At 40.8% G+C, this 23,461-nt stretch overlaps 1 protein-coding gene across 2 annotated transcripts in view; it reads left to right on the plus strand.

Moving 5' to 3' along the window:
• LOC124795166 (band 3 anion transport protein) overlaps positions 1 to 23,461 on the plus strand; it is a 590,830-nt gene that overhangs the window by 357,965 nt on the left and 209,404 nt on the right. For both annotated transcript variants that reach the window (XM_047259057.1, XM_047259058.1), the window contains exon 3: positions 14,410 to 14,578. In XM_047259057.1, coding sequence (XP_047115013.1) covers positions 14,410 to 14,578 — 169 coding nt within the window. The remainder of the gene's footprint in view (positions 1 to 14,409; positions 14,579 to 23,461) is intronic.

Below are 23,461 nucleotides of genomic sequence, written 5' to 3' on the forward strand. Positions count from 1 at the left end.
CACGCCCATGGTGACGCTGAGTGGAACTGTGGTGAAACTTGGTGCCGATTGGACATTGTTAACCCATCTTACACGTCACATAAACTTCTGCGCTTTGGCCTTTGGTCTTTTTTGTACGTGGTGACATCTTGCTGTTTGAGGCGTCGTCGATCCCGAGGGTGACGTCGCAGGGCGGCACACTTTTTCACAATTACGGAGGGAGGTTGTATACACGTATGAGCCAAATTTCAAACTTCTGCGTCGCAATGGAAGACACAGGATTTCGAGAAAGTGCTTTAGTTGTGTTGTGCAGTGTATCAGGTCACTGTTGAAATGTCTTCAATTGGGGTAGTGTGTGTACTCTACTACGCCATTTACAGAGTCCGCCAGAAAAAAGTATACACACTTTAAAGAACGGAAAGTATTACTTATGTGTTTATTTTACATTTAATAATTGATCACACGTGTTGTACAACATTCAGTTTAGCACGTGGTTACTTTAAATGTTCAAAATGTTCACCGTTGGCGGCTATACACATAACAGAACTATGTCAGTCAATGTTACAGTGTAGATCGCTGCATATGTCACTGTAATCTCCTGGTGAAGTTCCTCCAGCGTGCGCGGCTTACGTCGATAGACGTTATCTTCCGCAGTTCCCCACAAGTAAAAGTCCATAGGTGTAAGATCTGGCGACCTTGGAGGGAACTCAATGGGCCCTCTTCGGCTAATCCTATGCCCCGGAAAATTGTCATCCAGGAAAGCTCGTACACGGCTAGGTGGTAGTGTGGTGGCGCACCATCCTGTTGGTAGAAGACCTCCTCATCGGCTCCATAAAGCGCACGTATGCCTGGCAAAATTGATGTGCGTAACATTTCCAGGAACACTTCTTCAGTGACACTAGCATTAAAGAAAAAGTGTCATACTAAGCCCCTAGATGACAGTTCACACCACACATGGACCCCTGGGAGATCCATCGCTTTATCCACATCAACATGCGGATTTTCCGGTGCCCAGTACACACTGTTATGCCGATTCACGGTTCCATTAAGTTTAAATTGTGCCTCGTCACTCCACACTACCTTTGTCGGAAATTGTTCGTTATCAGTTACCATTTGCTGATACCACTCGCAAAATTGCATTCGGCGATCAGAATCGTCATCATTAATCGAGTGCAGTAATCGTGGACTGTAAACTTTCCACTTTTCAGCTTTTAGAATTCTTCGTACACTTGTACTGCTAACCCCCACGTGACGGACACGTTGCGTACCAGACTTCTGTGGAGAATTAACCAACTTTTCCAACAGTAGTGCCGACGAAGCAGGACTTGTAGCTGTATGCTGTCTTCCTGATCTTCCTTTGTGAATATCACAAATCGTTCTTTGCAATTGAAACTTGTCAATGATGCGTTTAATTGTTAGGCAGGTTGGCGGTTCTGTTTCAAGCTCCCGCTTCCATTGACGTTGCACTTCAACGGCGTTATCAAACTTGAAAAACCACTTCACAATACATTTTCGTTGCTCGGCTGTCAAGCGTGCTCCAGCTATCTTGTTTTCTCAATACCGAATACTACAACACATTCGTAACTGAAATCGAACGACAATATCGATATAGCTTGAGAGAAAGTTTATACATTTTTCTGGCGAACTCTAGACGAAGCTACTCGGAGCGACCATATCATGCGGATCTTTCTTCTGAAAATCAGAGGCGTGTTTCGAATCGTAGCACCCGTCTCCCAAGTTTAGTTAACACTCCACTTCTTGCGAAAAACTACAGCTCCTCAGCAGCTTAATGTGGGAAGATATTTCTGAACGCCATTGCCGGCAGAGGGTTCTTTGAGCCACCTTCAAATTACGCCATTCTTTAACAGCGGGTGGTAAAAATAAACACTTAAATCTTTCTGTACAATCTCTAACTTCTGTTATTTGCCGGCCGAAGTGGCCGTGCGGTTAAAGGCGCTGCAGTCTGGAACCGCAAGACCGCTACGGTCGCAGGTTCGAATCCTGCCTCGGGCGTGGATGTTTGTGATGTCCTTAGGTTAGTTAGGTTTAACTAGTTCTAAGTTCTAGGGGACTAATGACCTCAGCAGTTGAGTCCCATAGTGCTCAGAGCCATTTGAACCATTTTTTTCTGTTATTTTATTATGACGATCATTTCTCCCTAGGTTGGCGACAATAGAATATTTTCACATTCCGAGAAGAAAGTTGGTGATTGAAATTTCGTGACAAGATATCGCCGCAACGAAAAATACCCTTGTTTCAATGATTGCCATACCATCATATCTGTGACACTCTTTCACATATTTCGCGATAATACAAAACGCGCTGCCTTCTTTGAACTTTTTCGGTGTCCCCTGTCAGTCATATCTGGTAAGCGTCCCATACAGTCTAGCAGAGGACGAAAGAGCGTAATGTAGGCAGCCTCTTTAGCAGACCTGTTGAATGTTCTAAGTTTCATACCTTAGTCGGTGGAAACGGGACCTTTGTGAGGTCACTTTTTATCCTTTCGTCTGTAGATCTGTTCGTCTGACAAAATCCCTTTTTCTGGGGAATGGGTAGCGTTATCAAATTGAAATTAATGTCAAATACTAAGGTCTGCGGTCCCTTGGACGTGTAAAAAATTTAAACTTCTTAGTCACTGGAATTAAAAGAAATGGCCATTTATATCACATATTTTGGTACTCGGAAACTCACTAATCAAAGCTATAGATTAAATGTCTATATACGTAATTAAATTTGTAAGCAACCTTCAGAGCGTGAGTCATACTCGCACTATTCCGGTATTTTTATGCTAGAGTATCCTCATTTTCTTTCTAAATGCTACAATTGTCGAAATTTGTCGAATTATACTGTGAAGAGAAAAATAATGACTCCTCTAAGAACTCAAAAACGTGTAAACCATCAGTTTCGTCGACGAATCCCGAAGGATCAGAATTAATTTCAATTTGCGGACTCTGCTGAACTTGCACCGAATTTTGAACTTATTTGAAACACGGTTTGCTAATAGTCTGTGGGACATATGGACGTAAACCGCTGGAGAGAGCTGGATTTGGGGTGCGGCCAGAAGAAAAGACCCCTCCACTTAGCTCGCACCCCCTCACGGCCGGTGCCAACGAGTAATTTTCCGCCCGTCCGCGCGCCGTCTCGCAGACGCAGCCTGACGGCGCCCACCGGCCCCTGACACCTTTTCTTAACACCACATCGCCATCCCGTCGCTGAAAAAGAGATAAAGTGTCTCGACGCCGCGAAGAAAGCATGCGAAGAACCGAAGTTCATGTGAAACGTTACTGCAATCAGTATTATTAACCGGCAAATGTTCGAGACCAAAAAAATTAAATCAGTAACAAACACTGTATTTATTGTAGTTAGTTGGACTTGAAGTAACAGACGAAAAAACAAATAATTTTAACTGCCGGTTTGTAATTATTATTCATTTACAAATGACGCATTTCGTTTCTTCAGACTGGCCAATGATGGTGTCTGGCACGTGAGATGCCATGAATGCAAAACGTCCCAGTAAATAACTGCCCTCGACGTTTTGCATACTCGGTATCCCATGTGTCTAACACACCTAATATTAACCAATCTCAAGATGCCTGAATTAGACGAAACGCGTTATTCGTAAATAAATAATAATTACAACCCTGCAACCGAAACTGTTTCTTCATCCAATATTACTGGTTGCTGAGCCATACCCGCGATGAGCTGGAAAATGTTTTTGAAGTAATAGGTCCCACATGTGGAAAAGACTTCGTTGGCGTTTACTTCTGCGAGACCGTGAAAGGTCAGATGCAAGGTAACCGTCAGTCTCAAACGACTAGTTGGCTTTTAATATGTGCTAAATGGCCACTCGTAATCTTTACGTTATCAAACAAGTGGCTGGAGTTAAAAGATCTCCGGAAATAGCCGGAGACTCAAAATCCAGGTATCACTTCGGAGTTTCTCGCGATATCCCTGTAAAAAACATTTTCGTTCTACTTGTCGCATCAAATCTAGGTGATATCTCGAGATTTTGACGACATGCTCCATAATCTTAGTGAGAAACAACGGACTGTCGTGGCTCCTGTTGTGGTGACCATTTGTAGGTCATAGTCCATCGAAGTAGGATAACGGCATGTGTAATCAGTGCGCTAACTATAGGCCTCTCGAGCGCTCCTAAAACCTCCAGTGGGGAGTGGATTGTGGCAGATAAAAACATGTTCAAAGGTGTGTGAAATCTTATGGGACTTAACTGCTAAGGTCATCAGTCCCTAAGGTTACACACTATTTAACCTAAATTATCCTAAGGACAAACACACACACCCATGCCCGAGAGAGGACTCGAACCTTCGCCGGGACCAGCCGCATAGTTCACGACTGCAGCGGCCTAGACCGTTCGGCTAATCCCCTGCGGCTGTGGCAGATAAATTGTCCTTGTCCGCACAGGTAGAATACATGTTTGTGTTTCTGTAACTATGTTTCACAACCGTCACACGGGCTGTCTTCAGTAGCAGTATGTCTGTTTTGTAAATATATATCTTAATGTTTAAATGGTGTATGCCTGTAAGTGGTTTCACTGAGGGCAGAAGATAACGAAAAAGTGATCGTAAAAGCTACTAGCGATTTTCACATTGTGTGATATAGTAGCAAGCACTAATACAAATACACAGGGTGTTTCAAAATCAATATACGAGTTTTAAGGCTTTGTAGCATTTATTACAGTTAACTTACAATTGTAAATCAAACATCAAATGAAAGAGCAACTGTAACAGTTTTTCTTGAAAGTGTTCAGTGTGAGCACCATCGTCACACATAGAGTCGATAGGCGAGTTTTTCCAAAACCTTGATCACTATGTCCACAGTAATTGTTGCAACAGTGCTGCTTCTGAAGTCGGATAGATCACCTGGTAGCGGAGACATATACACATCATCATTTATGAACCCCCAAAGACAAAAATCGCGTAGGGTCAGATCGTGTGTGAACATGAAGATCATATAAAACGAGCTCTGTCATCCAGCGTCTTGCGGCCAATCCAGCTGTCGGGTACAACGTCGTTTAACCAGTCGCGTGCTGAGTAATGCCAGTGAGATGGCGCACCATTTTGCTGCTCAGAAACACCAGTTACAGTTGCTTCACCGAAAAAGTCGAGAGGAGTCTCGTTGTAACTGTACCATCTCGTGGGCATTTGATTACCCTCAGATACACACATTACGTGTGTTCACATTTCCATTTAGGTGAAATTTCAGTTCACTCCTGAAGACGACATGATACAGGAAATCTTCATCTCATGCAGCAAAACTTCATTTGCGAAGCTGCCACGTAAACCGTGGTATGTATGCTTTAGAGCTTGTAACAACTGCGAACGACAAGGACGAACTGATTTGTTGGGATTACACGTGATAGACTCTCACTCGTTCGAGATGTTTTTTATTCATTCTTGGTCGTTCCATATTCTTCCGTTTGCGCAAGGGTATACAAACAAATCTGTTTGAGTTGCTCTTTCATTTGATGTGTTATTTATAATTATAAGTTTAATGTAATAAATGCTACCAAGCCTTAAAACCGGTGTATTTATTTTGAAACATCCTGTATATAAACACAACATAAAAATTAATTTGATGGAATAAGCCACAAAGGTTTTCTTCCCTGATATTAATTGCGATTGTTTCTTCTATAATGATGGTGCTTGTATGAGTGTAGTAAAGCTGTTAGTACCGTTTTGTAGGCAAAGACTGACTACGATGTTACAGTAGAAAAAATAAGCAATTGCCTAGCCTGGAATTACGGTACCCCATGCAACATTTTTGGAAGAATTCGCCTGTATTTGACCTTAATGTTTAATGTTCTGAATGGCTTTATGTGTAATTTCTCTCTGCAAGTGGCTCAGATTTGATAATCAGTTTAGAATTGATGCGTTTCCTGATTTTTCGACTGCTTTTAAGTGCGTTATTCCTTTGTTGGCATATGAAACGAAATAAGCCAACTGATTACAGACTGAAGATGATACTGTGGAGGCAGAAAGGTGCTAGGCTGATTCCTCGTAGTCTTGTGCACCTACAGAACTCCTTCCGACAAAATAGGAAAAACAGACAGACGTGATATTATTTAAAGTCCAGGAAGCGTACTGTCTGCAGTGAGCATGTGGTACTGAAGAATGCTCACGATTCGGCATCTGACAGGACTCCATGCAACGAGGACAAATCTCAACTTCCACAGCACCTGCCCAGTGGGTCAGCGCCTGTCGGAGCGCCGTTATGCAACCCGCCTTGGTTACATGAGTGCTGAATTAGCTTCCTTCCATCCCATCGCTGCCTTTCCCCTTTTCTAACATCTGGGGTCATCAGTCCCCTAGAACTTAGAACTACTTAAACCTAACTAACCTAAGGACATCACACACATCCATGCCCAAGGCAGGATTCGAACCTGCGACCGGAGCGGTCGCGCGGTTCAAGACTGAAGTGCCTAGAACCGCTCGGTCACACCGGCCGGCGTACGTAGGAAAGTACGATCGTAACGAATTGCAGAAAGACTTGGGCGGAATGTTCACTTGGTGTAATGAATGACAGCTCTCTTTAAACATGGATAAATGTAACGTAATTTCCATAACAAAGGGAAAGAAGCGGATAGTATCTGATTACAAGAACTTCTTGAGCACGTCACATCGTATAAATATTTTGGAGTAGCAGTAAGAAGTGATATGAAATTGGTGGTCGTGTAAAATCAGTGTGAGGTAAGGCGAATGGAAGACAAATTTGTTGGAAGGGTTGCGAGAAAATACAACGTATCTGTAAAATAAAAGGCATACAAGAGGCTAGTGCGGCAAATTCTACTATATCGTCGCAGTGCCTTATCAGACAGGCGTGACAACAAATGTCGATCGAATTCAGAGACGCTTTGCTATGACTGTTACGCGTTGATATAGCAAATACGAAAATTTAACATAAATACTCGCAGAACTTACGCGAGAATCCTTGCAAGGAAAACCACGTAGTCATAGCGAACCCCTGTTACGTAACTTTAGAGAAACCGTATTCGAATGACACTGGACACCCATTACGCTGGTAATACGAACTCCGTCCACAGGCCCACCGCCCTCCCGGCCATTGTCAGTTTTCGTGACCTGGAGCTGCTGCTACTACTAGGTCAAGTAGCCCCTCAGTTGACATTATGAGGCTGAGTACATCGCGGTCCAGTGCTCCCATTAAGGGAAAAATCCCTGGCAGTACCGGGAAATCGAACCCGTCTCCTCCGCATGCCAGTCAATCGCACTGACCACTCAGCTACGGAGGCGGTTGTCCATTACGTTCCCACCATAGCCGGTCTCGCGTAGAATCATGGTAATAAGAGAAATTAGGGTGCCTACCGACAGTCATTATGAGAGCGGAGTAGGAAAGAATATCGATAATATTGCTAATATACTCCCCACCATTCACTGTACAGTGTTTTAGTAGTATGAATAGGTAGATTTACTAAGTCAGAACGAATGCGGAACACTTCAGTTCGCGAATGCCTAAAAGCGTGGTATGGGTTGCCACTGAGTACGATCACCTCTGGCGCGCATTCCGATATTTTATTTATTTTTTATTTGCTACCATTCTGATAATACCGACAAGAGGAGTTGCATTTCTGACGCGTTAAGGAGAGACTCAACCCTAAACCTTCATTTTTCTAAAAAAAAAAAAAAAATGTAAATGGCTATTTCATATCTTTGAAATGTTTCCTCTTAGACCGCAGAACGATTTGTCTGTATTCGAATTACAAGTACGACTAAGAAGTATTTCGAATGGGCACTGCGCAAGGGGACGTAGCGCACTTGACTGCTGCCAAAGTGGTCAGGACAGTATCTGTCTACCAGAGACTTGCATCTGAGGCATTACTAGCATGTTGCACTGATGGCAAGACACAATACGCAAATGAAAGTTTGCACAGTGGCATTTGGTCCAAGTGACGTAACCGTATCTATCATCCAAGCTGTTTGATTGACGCCCAGCCATCACGTTGAAAGATACACTAAACTGAAACATACTGACAGATAATACTGTGTGCCGGAGGGGGACTCGAAAATGGAACCTTGGTTTCTCCGAGAAATGCTGCTACCGACTGACCTCAAGGAACAATTCATAGCTTCACTTTTGCTGGTGGCGCCTTAGGCTGGGGCTAAGCATTCGGGTGATGTTGGTACCCAGCTACCCCAAAATATACATTTGTTTCAGAGTTCTTGATAGAAATGCTATAGTTCTAGAGTTCTCTGTTATAGTTCATAACTAGCTGTTACACCATAGTTAACCTGGTTCCTACCGCCCACAGTTGAGCGTTCCAACTTTTATGGTGGGCAGTAGACAGTAGGGGTTTTAAAAACATTTTCGTTAGATTTTCATAAAATTTTGACATAAAGTATTTGGTAAGTAATTATTATTATATGTTTTAACTTATTATTATATGATTTTTAAATTTTGTAAAGTAAAATGACTTATCTGTTTTACAAATCACCATTATTGAGGAACCGGTGGGCTGTTAGAAGGCTTTTGCTACTAACACAGATACAAAAGTAGGCGGTGAGTGAAATACGTTGACTATCCCTGCACTACACGGACGACTGAACGAGCATAATGATACTGTTTAAATGAACGTGAGTAGTGTTGTTCTGTGTACTCTTTACATCCTTCATAGTCAATGTGTTCTTCGTTTCTGATTGTTACCTACTTCTTTACAAACAAGCTTTTTGAGACATGTCAGCCAAATCTTCCACTTTTCTTTTAACAGCATTCGATGATATTCTTCTGTTTAATGGACATCCTGGAGCTAGTGTAGGGTAATGAACGTCCGCTAAATGAGAAAATATGTTTTCGCTACTTCCAGTAAATGTAAGGGACGATCAAAAAGTTTCCGGTTGAGGGCGTGACTATAGCGTATATGCAACGTACCGCGATTACGATTCGAGTACACAAACACCGACACGTAAGAAAGGAATTTTTGCGGCATTCTTGTCTTTCCTGCATACGTGCGGTAAATGCGGAAACGTGAACTGTTACCAAATGCGTCCAAACAGGACCAACGTGCTGTTATTCTTTTCTTGGTTGCTGAAGGACAAATACCGGTAGACATCCATTGAAAAATGAAGAATGTTCATGATAATATACGCGTCCTATCGCAAATGTAAGGCAGAAGTTATGCCAGCTCAAATGAGAGACTCGAGCACTCGTCCTATAGTTGTAATCTCTCCCCGATGAGATTATCACGTCTTAGGTCACTTATAAAAGACCTCGATGGGTCGGTGATTCCTATCGGACGCGGATGTGTAGCAGACACTTAACGGACTTCTTCACGCAGCAGGACACTGTTTTAACAAACAGTTCTCTTCAGTCCAGTGCGTCGGTTGGGAGTTCCTGACCCGTCATTCCCTCCGCGCGGAAGTGACGGACTATAAATTCAGTCTTTCAGACTCGGTATCCAGTTTGTTCTACGATGTTTCGTGATGCATAACCGAAGTTAACCTGTCATGCTTTATGTTCATGAGAATTTTCAAGTTGCACAATTGTTTGGATTCCAAGTTAAGTGGTAGATTCCTATAGATCTGCCTCTAATGCCCATATTTGCGTAAAAACATCTTACTCGCTTGATGGTGTTTTTATTTTAACTAACCGAAGCTGTATATGTGCGATGTTTTTGTTGTACAGATTTTTTTTCCGTTCATCTATGGACGTTTCAACGAAACGCGGTTACGCGTGCATGATATTCGTTAGCTGCCTGGTGCAGAGAGGCAAAGACAATCCATTCGTTTGATTTGCTGTCGAGAAAGTTAATGAATTCGCGTTTACACAGAATGGGTTCCATTAAAGGCCGATGATTGGACCTGCGTTTCTCCTTTGTTTCACGAAATCGACTCTAGAATAGATTTCAGCCCTGCTGTTTTTGTTGATCGATATATGTGCCCCCTAAGGTCTAGAGCCAGTTAACAATATTTATTCAGCCGACGGCTCCAGAATAGCTTCTAAATGCTGATGAAGCAACATTTAATCGTTCATTTTTTTTATTCTTATACCAACGCTTTTTAAAATCTTGTGGGCTTCTTTTACATCGGACGAGAAGCTACATATGGTCACCTTTATAAGTATAGCTGGTCAACAATGTTATTTATTATACAAGCTTGAAGTTGTCAAACAAATTCGAATTCACTATGAACACAAGAGGAACAATTTCATTTTATCCAGTATTACGAAGTGTACTAAGCTAGTAACACAGCCCATTTAAGTAGGAGAATTACCGCTTTCCTTACTGTGCTAGTACATCGGATTGTTTTGTCATTTGTAAAACTGAATAGCCACCACGGAGTATAGGGTTCGGATCTGCTTGCCACTCGGCTGTCCTTTTGAAAAATGTTTTCTTGATTATACCTTCGCGTTCATCTTATCTTATAATCTCGCTACTTGAAGATTCTTGTCCATCAAACCAGTAAACAGACCTTTTGTCACGGTTTCTCTTATCAACTCAAGAACTAGTTAGTACTCATTTCCCCTGTTAATCAGTTAACAACGTGTACATACAGCAGCCACGATATTGTTAGATACCACTTCTCAGCACGGCTGTAACTTGAAGAGTAAAACACACATTTCGAAAGTAAACTATTTATTCTCAAATAACACAGTAATCATAGCTAGTGCAGGGAATAAGTCACTTCTGCAAACCAGCAGCACTGTTTAAAACTCATAGACGATATCAATAAACGGAAATTTCTGAAGCTGATGTGAACACGTTTGTCTTCGCAATGAGCTTGCAGTTCTTCTTACAACCGAATATTTTTGATATGTGTTAATTTCCCTTATCGCCAAAAAAGAGGCACTATTAAATTTTACGTCAGAACGTCGGGAAAATCCTGCCGCGCACAGGTTTAACGGAAGAGACTCTTGTGTTAACTTGGTAGATCCGACCAGGTTTTTTTCAAGTTTCGCACGACCTCGAACACAGGTAAATATATTACCCTCGCTGATATTTCATTTAAAGATTAACAGGAGTGCAAAATAAACTCGCGCTGTTTCTTTTGTCCTCTTGCATATTCTCCCAAGCACTATTAAGTGAGTTATCGAACATCAGCTTTCAATAATAACTAAGGAAGAAGCCATGCCACCGCCTGGTACTCACGCAAAGCAGAGGAGACTTCCTGAACATAAGTTTGCTACGTTACAAAGTTGTAGGACTCGCTTGCTCTTCTTCTTCTTCTTTTTAAAAAGAGGAGGAACAAGTCATAACCCAGTTTATGACTCTCGCCGGTAGCGACAGAGCTGTGTCCCGAAAGAAAGAGAGCACATCTAGCTCCAACTACCATTCCGTATTTAAAGTATGTTAATTCCCGTCGTGCGACCATATTTTGCGTCGGAATCCTTTTCACAGGAATCACCTGATAACAGATGATAGCTCGGGCAGTGTACTGCCGTTTTACACCTTGTGTACGCGATACTCCCGCCATCTACATATGTGTATATTATTATCACCTGACTTTTGTCACGTCAGTGTACATCTGTTGTTTAGGTGATATCATTAACCATCTCAGGATAACTAATTACTGTTATCGTCAATTTTGAGTTTAATTCTGTGACAACAATTTGATCCATTATTTCTTTTATTCATACTTAATCATCCGTAAGCTTTAAGTATTCATAAAAGGTGATTTCCAATCATGAACCTTGCTATAGAAGGGTCTGTGACCCCATGCATTTTCTTTTCATACTTCGTAAACTATACCAAAGAATACATTGAGACTCTGTAATGGTAGAATTGTTGTAGTACTGTTGAGTGAAGTGGAATACATTATTGATACTCAAAACTGTAACAGAACAAGATTTAGCACTCTCACCTCACCGTGTAAGTGTATTCCTATATTTTTTCTAAAAGCCGAGATTGGTTATTGTTCTTACGGTATATCATAGAATAAGGATACCTGTGTACATTACAGCAATAACGGAACAGCGTAAACCGCATGTAAGGCTTCAGAGGTACATAAATCAAAAGGATTTTTCGATTCGGACGATGAAAGTGATGCTAAATTAAATGAACCAGTTTACATGAATGCGAGTCTGACGAGTGCACAGACTGATTTATCAAAAGCAGAGAAGATAGAAATTAATAGCCAAACAAATTTTACTCTGGGAAAGAGTTATTTCGATACTATATGAAATGTGTGTACCATGTACTCTAGCTGGATGTAGTATTGTTCATCTTCCTGGACTTAAAAGTGTTGCTATCATCATTGAAATTGGAAGTATGTGAATCGTTTGTTTTTGATTAGGTTACATGTCGATGCTATATTGTTCCATAGAATGATAAGAGCACCATTCAAGGAACCACGCTTATCTTATTAAACGAAAGGGTTTAATAAAACGAAAGACCTACATGAAACTATGTATTACGGTATTAGTTGTGTCAGACGGTGATGATAGGAACGTTCTGTCAGCATCTCACGATTTTTGTTCATTTAATTATGAGATTTAAACTAAAATTTTTATTACACGTCAGGAAAAAAAGTCATAAACGCCGAAATGACACACAATAAATGTGCTTGTTTAAGTCACATACTTTCTTTATGAGTGCCTCGAATGATTTTGATGTACATGTTATTCACAGTCTGTTCCTATCAGTGTTGCCCTAAAGCTTCTTGTTTCCATTGTAGGCTTCAGTGTAAATATTATTGTCGGCAATTGGTTGACGTTGGTGTCATGTGAAACGTTAACGAAAACTCATGTGTCTTTGTTAGGTACTATTATAATGAACAAGCCATGGTCGCTACCACAACTTAAATCTGATCGTAAACATCTAGAGGGTACAGCAGTTTTTGGTCATAATAACTTGAGAGTCTGTGCGTGCTTCCCGTTCTTCAACAGAAGAAGAGTGCGAGGAAGGGTAGGTGTGGCATGAGTAAAAGGAAGATGAGGAAATGATTAAATACCTCTTCTAAATTTATGTAATTTTTTTTACGTGTTGGCCGCTTAGTGTCGCTGCAGCCTTGGCCGCATTTGGTCCAGCTGACGACACCAGAAGGACCAATAGTTTTATTTACCGTTTTTTGGTGGTGTACAGTCATGAATATCTAACATCGGCTATTACAAAATTGCTATATAAAAAATTCTTCGCTGCAATAATGAACAACAGACGCAATACAAGAATGACCAATACCATAAACTTGTGTAAATGTTTTCTTGTTAAAAGGAACTACCGGCTTACATTATTAGGAGAGCATCCTAGAGGCACGGCTTACGGCATGACGTACATCAAAGAAACTGCACAACAATACACATATCCAAGGGAACTGTCTAGCTGTCAATCAGTTTTGCACATTGACACTTTGATAAAAGGGAGAAATTTATTAAGTGCCACTGGGAATGATCTCTGGCTTTCTTGCAACATGAATGGCAAAGTTTGTGCGTACCATTATCAATAAACCGTCTAAGAACAGGGGAAACCTCAAATGTAACGGACATCGGAAGTGAATGTCGATTACACTGGTTCATCAAGGGCAGCCGAGTTTTCTCAGTGGAACAGCTTGACTTCGAAATAACCCAGAGTATCACTTGACTTCTGTCCACCGCAATAGTCGCAAATTCTGCTACGTATGAGTCCCATAAGCAGATTGACAATGTCTGCACTCATGTTAAAGACTGTGTGATAATGGAAAATAAATTATTTGGCAGCAACAAAACTAAAACGTTGCTGACTGAAAATCTGTAGTCTTCTTTAATGAATCATATTCTCTGCTTCATGATACGAATGCACGTTGGCGTGGCTGGCGACAAAAACAATGGAGTAAAAACACATCTCAACCGTCCTTGTATGGACACAGGGTGACACTGACAACAGTTTGGTCAAATTAATTGTTTTTGTGGCACTGTGGAATAGGGGTATCATTAATCTATATAAATGATGTTATTGACTGACAGTGTGACAAGTAGCCTATTTCTTGCAAAGAGATCATGTTCATCTGTACGTGGTGACCATGTTCCCAGAGAAGGAAAGTATTTTCCACCAGGTAATATAGACTTCGGCACACAGCTAGAAGTTGTCGGTAGAGCTTGGTAAATACTTAAAAGCCAATTTCTCTCACATTAAAATTTCCTACATGTTAATCCAGATGTCTCTAGCTGTTGTATGCTCTGTAAATGGCTGTTACTCTGATACAAGCAACTGGTCACAGCAATACGACTTGACAGATTAAGTGCTTGTGTATTTTGATTGTCTCATCAGTGTGATGCATGCTCATAGTTAACGAGAAATTTGGAGTAAGATTTATGGGATACTAGAAAAAATTCTCTATGTTGACAAAGAATGTGAAGGTCACTTTTTTCTTCAGGTAATAGACATGATTTTGCACACATACTGCAGTTGGAACAGAATTGGAGGTGATCAGTGGGGAGATACATTGCATTCATTTGTAAGCTGGCTGATCTGTTGTCCGTCTGTTGCAGCACGATGGCCGTGGTGCGGACGCAGCAGTTGCCGACCTGGATGAGGAGATGGAGAAGGTCTTCGCGATGGCTGATGAAGATCGCTTTGATGTGGCACGCCTTGCTGCCTCTCCAGACTCCAGCAGCACCGCCGCCAGCAAACGCAGCTATGGCGAGAAGGACTATGCCTGTGAGTTCTCTAACTTCTTTCTAGATGCTCACTGAGTTGTTGACGCCCAAGGAGCCACGACATTCTTAGTACTTTGTCCCCTGCAAAAACAGATTCCTTTGGAATAACATACAATGATGTATTGTGTACAACCAACATTTATGGAACTGGGAATACTTCATTTTCAAGCAACACATAGGGTTCTTTATTTTCTTATTGTGGATAAAGAATTAAACACAGTTTCTCAGGCTAGTATGCAGGGCCCAATCATGACTCTGACATAACTCACTCATGATGAAACATAATTAATTTGCATGTGTTAATGAAATTCTTCATGTGTATACGATTTTTTAGAGGCAAATTGATGCATTTATATTTCCAGATAATACATGTTGTACATTAAAAATAATTTAACTCAGTATACTTGGTAGATAGGTTTGAGACTGTGTTTTCGGGCAGTTTCCCACATAATTAATATGTGAGTGTATGTGATTACTGGTCTGGTCTTCAAGCTCTGTTCATGTACTCTGTTCAGACATGCAAGTTATTGTGACTGGCTTAACTGTAATTATTTGGAGACCGCACTGCCACATGTGTAATTGCATTAGCCCTATGAAACCAGAATTGTTAATGACTGTCTCAGTTTATAGATGCTGCAATTATTCGCAACACTGAAATGGGGACAGCAGTTGGTATGAATACACTAAACCCCTTTTTAAGTACAATATTGATGCAATCAATCGTATAGTGTAACAGTGCCATGAAAATAATGAATCACCAGAGTGGGCATTGCTGAATATATACTGGCCAAGCAAACACTAACTAGGTCCATTCCACAACACTCCCCATCAAAAGGGCATCAGTTGAAATAATTATTAAAAGTGTCAACTGAGGTTTGTCATGGAATTCAGGCACTGACAGGTCAGTGTCTTAAATGTTCACTTTCAACTTAATCATTTGTCATCAATACCTTATTTAATTTGTGCATAAATACTGTGTCTGCATTTAGGAAACAGTGAGATTTTATTCTCACATCTGTGGTTCAGCGTAGTTTTCTGCCGTGGAAAGTTCTATGTCTAGTAACTATTCACAGTATTCCTGCACCATTAGCCAGGACAGTGGAGAATGATTGCGCCACCTCTACCAGTGGCATGTGGTGTGGAAGAGTCCACTCCATAATGGCAGAAGGCAGCTGTCATACCCAGTATACCAACCCCTACCCCCTGGACAGGAGTACCACTTGATGATGGAATGGGCCCGGCATGGCCCTGTTACACCATGGCACTATCTATAAGGTGGGCTTATTGCAGGAGGCAAGTACTGCATCAGAGACCCGAACTCATGATTGCTGCTGGTCGCACCACATTGTCCCCATATTCTGATAGCACTGCTGGGCTGTGAATGAATCTGGCACCAAAATGACAATTATTTATGTGGCGTAGCACCACACCTGTTATGCAATTCCTGCACGTCTAGTCACATTTTTAACAACACTACTGAAATCTGTCCTTTGAGAAATCTTTGGCCGGTCGGAGTGGCCGTGCGGTTCTAGGCGCTACAGTCTGGAACCGAGCGACCACTACGGTCGCAGGTTCGAATCCTGCCTCAGGCATGGATGTGTGTGATGTACTTAGGTTAGTTAGGTTTAATTAGTTCTAAGTTCTAGGCGACTGATGACCTGAGAAGTTAAGTCGCATAGTGCTCAGAGCCATTTGAACCATTTGAGAAATCTTTTTCCCTATACTGCAAGAACCATAGCAAGTTTCACAAAGCCAAGCTGGGCTCCCTTATTTTTATCAGAATACCAACACCCCATGCTCGCCATATGCCAGCAGTTGCTTCAATACTTCATCACCATATATCCACAAACTTGCCCATAAAATAGTAGTGGTCCTACACTAGCCTTCTCCCTCAGAAGACTCGGCCACCCAGGTCACCACTTGAGACTAATCTGCAACATAGATTACTAAGTCCAATGAATATCACACCAAGTTTTCAGAACAAGTTTTCACCACAAAAATATCTGGCAGCTTAACCCATAAAGTTTAGAGACAGCATCTAATATACTAAGTTTATTAACAAGACTTTCTCTTACGCAACTAAATTACTTATTACTATGCCACTTAATAGTTCATTAACTCCCTTGGAACACACATCACATCATGCCTTATACTTTTTCGTTGCACTAATCATGTAATTGTCTCTGCATACTCTCAAGGCTTGTTCCTTGCCCTTATATCCTCTTCAACTAGAAAGAGTACATCTATCACCAATATTCATAAGTGCTACAGAATTCTGCATATACTCATTTTCATGCTGTACAGATCCAGTGTACTGGAATTTGCATGACCAGTGGATTCAGTTGAAGGTTAGCTCTCCTCTTAAGATAGATGAAAGCTGTGCACAGCAGTGCTAGGTATTGTGAACTCAGTCATGGTCACACTCTGTTGCCCTTCTCTATACTGCTGCATCAATTGCTCCACTGAAATCCATCCAACTTGTGTAGCTGTTACTTGGTTCAAGGAATTGATTAGGTATGGTTTCAGTGTATTATTTAGGAAGGTTAGATTCTGCTTTGGGAGTGCCTCTAGTGGTTCATCTAGCTAGTACAACTGTGAATGTGTTGCACGCAATTTTGTAGTTACTGCGACTGTGGCTGGTAGAGGGAAGGTTGAACCTGTTATGTACAAGGGTAAGTCAATTATTATCTGCTACGTAGTTATAAAATTTTATTGTAATCAAATAGGAAACTTACAAGAACATCATTTTTCGATATAGTCATTGAAACGCACTTGGTTAATCATTGTAAAAGCTTCCTGATGCCCTCATAAAAGAAGGTTCTCAGTTGAGGTACGGGCCAGGAATGCACCGCTTCTTTCACTGCTTCGACTGAGGCAAATCGATGGCCCCTTAATGCCTGTTTGAGTGCACCAAACAACTGATAGTCACAAGGGGCAATATTGGATGGAGGATGATCCAATACTTCAAATTTGAGTTTCTGGAGCATTTCAGCAGTGTGGGCACCAGTATGCAGATGGGCATTGTCATGCAACAACACAACACCTTTTGACAGCAATCCTCGTCGTTTGCTTCGAAGTGCAGGCTGTAGCCCGGCAGTAAGCATCTCACTGTAATGTTGACTGTTTATTGTTGTGCTCCTTTCCCCATAATGTTCCAGTACTGGACCTTGTGGGTCCCAAAAAACTGTAAGCATGAGTTTTCCTGCGGACAATGGGTCTTGAACTTTTTCTTGCACGGCGAATTTGGATGTTTCCATTCCATACTCTGCCTTTTTTTCTCTATTTCGTAATGATGGATCCATGTTTCGTCACCAGCAATGATCCTGTCTAAGAAGTTGTCCCCTTTGTTACCATAGCAATCCAAATGTTTTTTGCAGATGTCCAAGTGCGTTTGTTTATGCAACTGTCTGAGTTGTTTTGGGACTCATCTTGCACAAACTTTATGAAACCCGATGATTTCGCAGGCAGAACCATGGCTAATTTGCAGACAATGAGCCACTTTGTCAGTTGTTAATCATCTTTCTAAGAGAATCATTTCACATGAATGCTCAATGGTTTCTTCATTTGTGGCGGTAAACGGTCGTCTGGCTCCTTCATCGTGCGTAACACTTGTGTGACCATTTTGGAATTTTTCTGTCCATTCGCAGACACTCCATTGTGACAAAACACTGTTCCCATACTGTACCAAAAGTCTTCGATGAGTTTTGGCCCCTGATACACTTTCCGACTGCAAAAAATGGATCACTGAATGTTGCTGTTTTTGGGTGCAAATAGACAGCGGAGCAGCCATGACTAACAACACAGCAGCGATAATGAAACTAACCTAGCAGCTTGAAAATTGAAAAGATATAACAACAAATATACAAAGCATGTGTCATCAATGTAAAACGACAGTACCACCAAAATAAACAAAAATATAACTAAATTGCGGATTATAATTGACTTACCCTCTTATAACTACTCTTTTACTTAAGAACAATATTATCAGGCTTATTTTCATATAGGGGAGAGGTGATTGATAATATTGGTAATAATTAATAGCATTGAAAAAGTTGTAATTAAAATTATTGATATATAATCTCTCAACAGAATAGTACTTGTAACAAAGTAGTGCTTCAGGGAAATCAAAGTGGGTTTAATGTGGCTACTTTTGTGTCTAAATCCTACTGTATAAACCAAGTGTGAGTATTGTTAGCTCTCGTGTCTTGTTTTCTGCACTCTGAATAAGTCTATGTAGCTGTGGCATGCGATACAGCGGGCATTTCCATGTGATATGCTATGGAAGGGATCAGGACACTTTTGTTAAACTGGAAGAAAATTGGCTATAGTTAATTTTTACAGGACAGACTTTTTCTGTAAGGCCATGGACTAAGAATATCTGAAAATTTGTATGCATGAGAAAAAGTAGCGATCAGTATTAAATTCTGTTACATGCCGAATAACTGATAATCGGATCTGTGGACTGTACAAAGGGACGTTAAATTGAATATAAGAGCAGAACTGCACACTGATGTTTGTGAAAGTAAAAGTGAATGAAGTTTGAATGACCGTATCGATGTATAGTAATGGTCCATAATCCGTGCTATAATATCTTTGAGTGATGAACTATAAAAATCACGGACATTTTAGTCGCCGTAATTCTGGAGAGTAATTGTAGGATCAACCCTCCTTTTCCCTCTATACAAAGCACAATCATTCAGAATCATTTAATCATTAATTATTATTGATCTTTATAAAAAACTAAAGTGATGTCCATAATTACAGGTGTATTATTAATTACTAACATCCAAAGACGTTATTAAATATCTTGTCTTCGGTATGCAGCAGCAAATTTAGGGTGATCGACGGAGCAAAAGGTTAACATTAATTATTATTATTAACACCTGAAACACAATCCACTACCTCTTAGCTCCACTCCCTTGCCTCTATGAGCCTTTACTGCTTGTAGCAGCATGCCACTACAACCACATTGTTGTATATAGCATTTGTAACAGCCTTCTCATGGTGACTCTTGCATCTGACACAATCCACTCATGCTTGCATGATTCCCAGATCTTGATTTACAGTATTCTTTGCTGCCTTCTCATGTTTCATCATCTCACTCATTAGTTTCCATGGCATATGTATATTGATCAATACTTTGCTCTCTACTATCTGCATGGTACTCCACCCCACCACCAACTTGGTATCCTCTGCAAATTCTTCACCACCTCTACAGTCCCATTCAACTCCCTGATGTTAGGGGCATCTGTGTTCTGAATGCTGTCTTCAAAATTCTCCTTCTAGCATTTATCCAATCCCTCCTCTGTCAATGTAGTGAATGCGGCACAACTTGTGCTGCTTGCTACATCTGCTCCCTTTGTCATTCGTAAGACTTAATAGACTTCTCACATTTCCGGAAACTTTTCCAAGCACACTATTGGTCTTGGTTCTCTGTTGAAACCCAGAAAACATGTCCTCTAGCCTCCTCCCTTCATTCCTAACCTCCCACGCATTAAAAGCTAAAATTAACTTCCGTTGATGGCTAGCGACCATCACATTATCTTGTTTGGTTGTAAGAAGTTCTCCCTTGAGCGGCTGCAGCCCCCCCCCCCCCCCCGCCGCCCCCTGCTGCAGCTGCCCCCCTCCCTTTCACTTTACTCTGCTCCTTTCCATCCTTGCCCTCGGTGTACAACAACCTGAGGACACAGATTACTATCATACTATCATCCTCCCTCCCCTCTCAAAAAGAACTGCTGGCACCAGCCAGTGCTTCCATATGAAGAAAATTAAAAGAATTCTTACTCTAACACAAAACTTACTGCTTACTGATAATGTATTGCAATCTGGCAACCTGCACGTAATATCCTAAATAGTTATCAATAAACACAACAAAAGCCTCTTTCCCTTCCTCCACCTAAGTGTGTAGGGCAGCTCGTACATGGATCCATCAGTCCATCCATTTTTCATATCCACTCCTCTGTTTCCTCCTCTTCATGTCCTTCTCTGGCTTTGGTCCTAACATTTCTGAGACTGAAACTGGAGTGCCTCAGAACCCACAGGCGTCCAGCATGCACTGTTATCAACCTCAATGGCAGCTGCAGCCTAATGTTGACTGGTTTTGTTGTCTCAGTCACTTGGTGAGGTCCCAGGTGCCTTATGATAAATTTCTTAGTCTTACCCTTTGACATATATATGTGAGATAACATTACCTACTGCCCTGCCCTATAATGTAGTAAACTCCGCATGTGTTTCACTTCTACCTTCTGCCTCCCAATGCTTCTCCCAATGCTTTCTCCACCTGTTTCCATACTTCTCTCACTATTCTAGCAAAATTATGGACCGACTAATGGCCCTTGTCTCTTCTTGCCTTAATCAAGCCAAATGGTGGTGGCGTTTTCCTGTCATACACCACATCATGTGATGATCCCATATTAGTGTCGACCTTCAGATTGTATGCTGCCATGACAAATGAGAGATTTGGTTCCCATTCATTATGATGAGCATGTACATAGTAATTTAACATCCATCTGACTAATCAGTACACTGATTCCATTCTGCCATTTGTGTGTGAGTGAAGTGGACTAGTTCTCAGTTCCTTTACATATAACAAGTGATATAAAACTTGTACTAAGTTCATCATAAAATTTTTCCCTTGATCTGTAATCATCATCTCCAGCACACCACACTGAAGGATGTAACTGGCAACCATTACTTGTTCGACCTTAGCTGCTTGCTGGTTCAACGTAGCAGTTGTCTCCACACACTGCGAAAAGTGACCTATTATTGTTAACAAAAGATGATTCCCTCCCGGATTAAGTGATTCTAACACATTCACCCGCAGTCAATTCAAACAACTTGTTGACGTTTCTGGTAGTCTCTGTAATAGTATTCATTTATGATTAAAGTCCATGTGGTGTGCACATTGCACAGAATTTCTCACATACTGTTCCATGTTTCCTTTTCTTCCATTCCACCAATACCTTTCAGCCACCCTTTAATTTGTTGCTATGCACCCTCCATGACCACACAGTATGTGATCATGCATCTCTCTCAGTACTGCCTCCTTCAACCTACCTGACACCACAATCCATGGTTCTAACCTAATTACCTTATGTAACAAACTGTCACACATTCTGAACTGAGGTAGCATCTTGTATAGCTGCAGTCATTGTCAGAATTCAGTGCTGCTTGCCATTTAGCAAGGCCATGACCACTATTTGTACTACCATTACCTTCCTGCTCAAAGCCTCTGCATTTCCGTGTTTCTTCCCTGTCGTATGCACTACTTCATAATCAAACTCACAGAATCTTAACACTCATTTTGTTAATCTGCTGCATGGGTCCTTTGACCCCAATAACCATTTCAGAGCAGCACAATCAATCACTAATTTAAATTTCTTTCCATGCAAGTAACACGGACAATATGTGACTTCACACATGAGGCTAAACATCTCTTTTTCCAAAATAGAATAGTTTTTCTCTGGTCTTTTATGTTGTCTCAATGCGTAAAGTGGTGCATAAAGCAGTTGGCGTATGGACATGCCTTTGAACATCAACGTTCAGCATGCCAAGTTCAATGTACTGCTATATGCTCTGAAACAATGCACCTCATGCATACTCTATGTCCGCCTCAACATGGTATACAATATCACAGTATGCTTCAGTAGTGGTTGTTGCCTATATCTGGCTTGCAGTTCACACTATTTATGAAATGAACAGGTGTAAAATTCCTATATTAGCTGTAGTAAAACACACATTTTCTCCCTTGTCCATATGACAATCATGTTGTTCTGTCTGTAATATATGCAAATAAAAACTTCAGTATCCCTGAACATGTTGTAAACCTGAAAGGAAAGCAACGTGTCCAATCACTAAGGACATCAGCTTATAAATGTTCCATATCAAACAGTGCTATACAAATTTACAGTTCTCCATGTAAGATAAAAATTATTTCATCATTCTCCCTTTTTAGTAAAACTCTTTGTTCATTCTTCACAGTTCCTATTCAGTGACAGAGACTTCACAAGATGTGAAATAAAAAACTTGAAACAAGGAAGTGCAAAATATCTTACTGCAAGTAATGCAAGCAGTCTTGTAGATAAAGCCAATCAAACAAATTCCCTCCTCAGAAAGAGCTCACTCATATTCAAATAAGAGTGAATATTATAGAATATACTTCCATTAAACTAATGAGGAAGTATTAGAATTTATTAGCAAATATGAAGGTTAATAAAAAAATGTTTCAATCCAGTGAGATGTGAACTGACAACATCAACTGTAACCTTACAAATCTGCTTCCCTACTCATTACGCTACACTGGCCGTGAGTGAGTTATGACGTTACTTTGCACCTTACTGTCTCCTGAAAGCTTTACTAATAGATATGTTATTAACTGACATTTAATTAGAACAAACTGTACCAAGAACAATGTGTTTTAGATGGATCCTCAATGTACCATAATGTGGCATAATTTCATAGTATGAAACCTCCAATAATTCCCATCATTTTATTACAGATAATTGTATAATTAGCGATATGTTTCCAAGAGATCCTCAATTTTTTGTGCTTACAAACAGCACATATACGTATCGGCTTCAACTGAAAGCCAATACAGCGTCTCACGACTTCTGAATAGAGAAGGTGTTATGTGATGCAGGTGACGTTCTTCCATCTCATTGGTCTATTTCAAATGCACATTCAGGATATCTGATATGCTAAACACTGCTCTGCATGTTCAGAAACTTGGCATGCTCAACATTTGAATGCTTGGTTTATGTGCCGACAGGTTAAGCTGCAAGATGCTCCCCAACATTGACCTCTTGGTTCAGGAAACAACTCAAAGTGTGGTTAGATGCATGACATGATAATATAAATTCCTTTTGAAAATTTGGAAAAACTAAAC

This window comes from Schistocerca piceifrons, chromosome 4 (genome assembly GCF_021461385.2).
Source record: "Schistocerca piceifrons isolate TAMUIC-IGC-003096 chromosome 4, iqSchPice1.1, whole genome shotgun sequence".
NCBI classification, from domain to species: Eukaryota; Metazoa; Arthropoda; class Insecta; order Orthoptera; family Acrididae; genus Schistocerca; species Schistocerca piceifrons.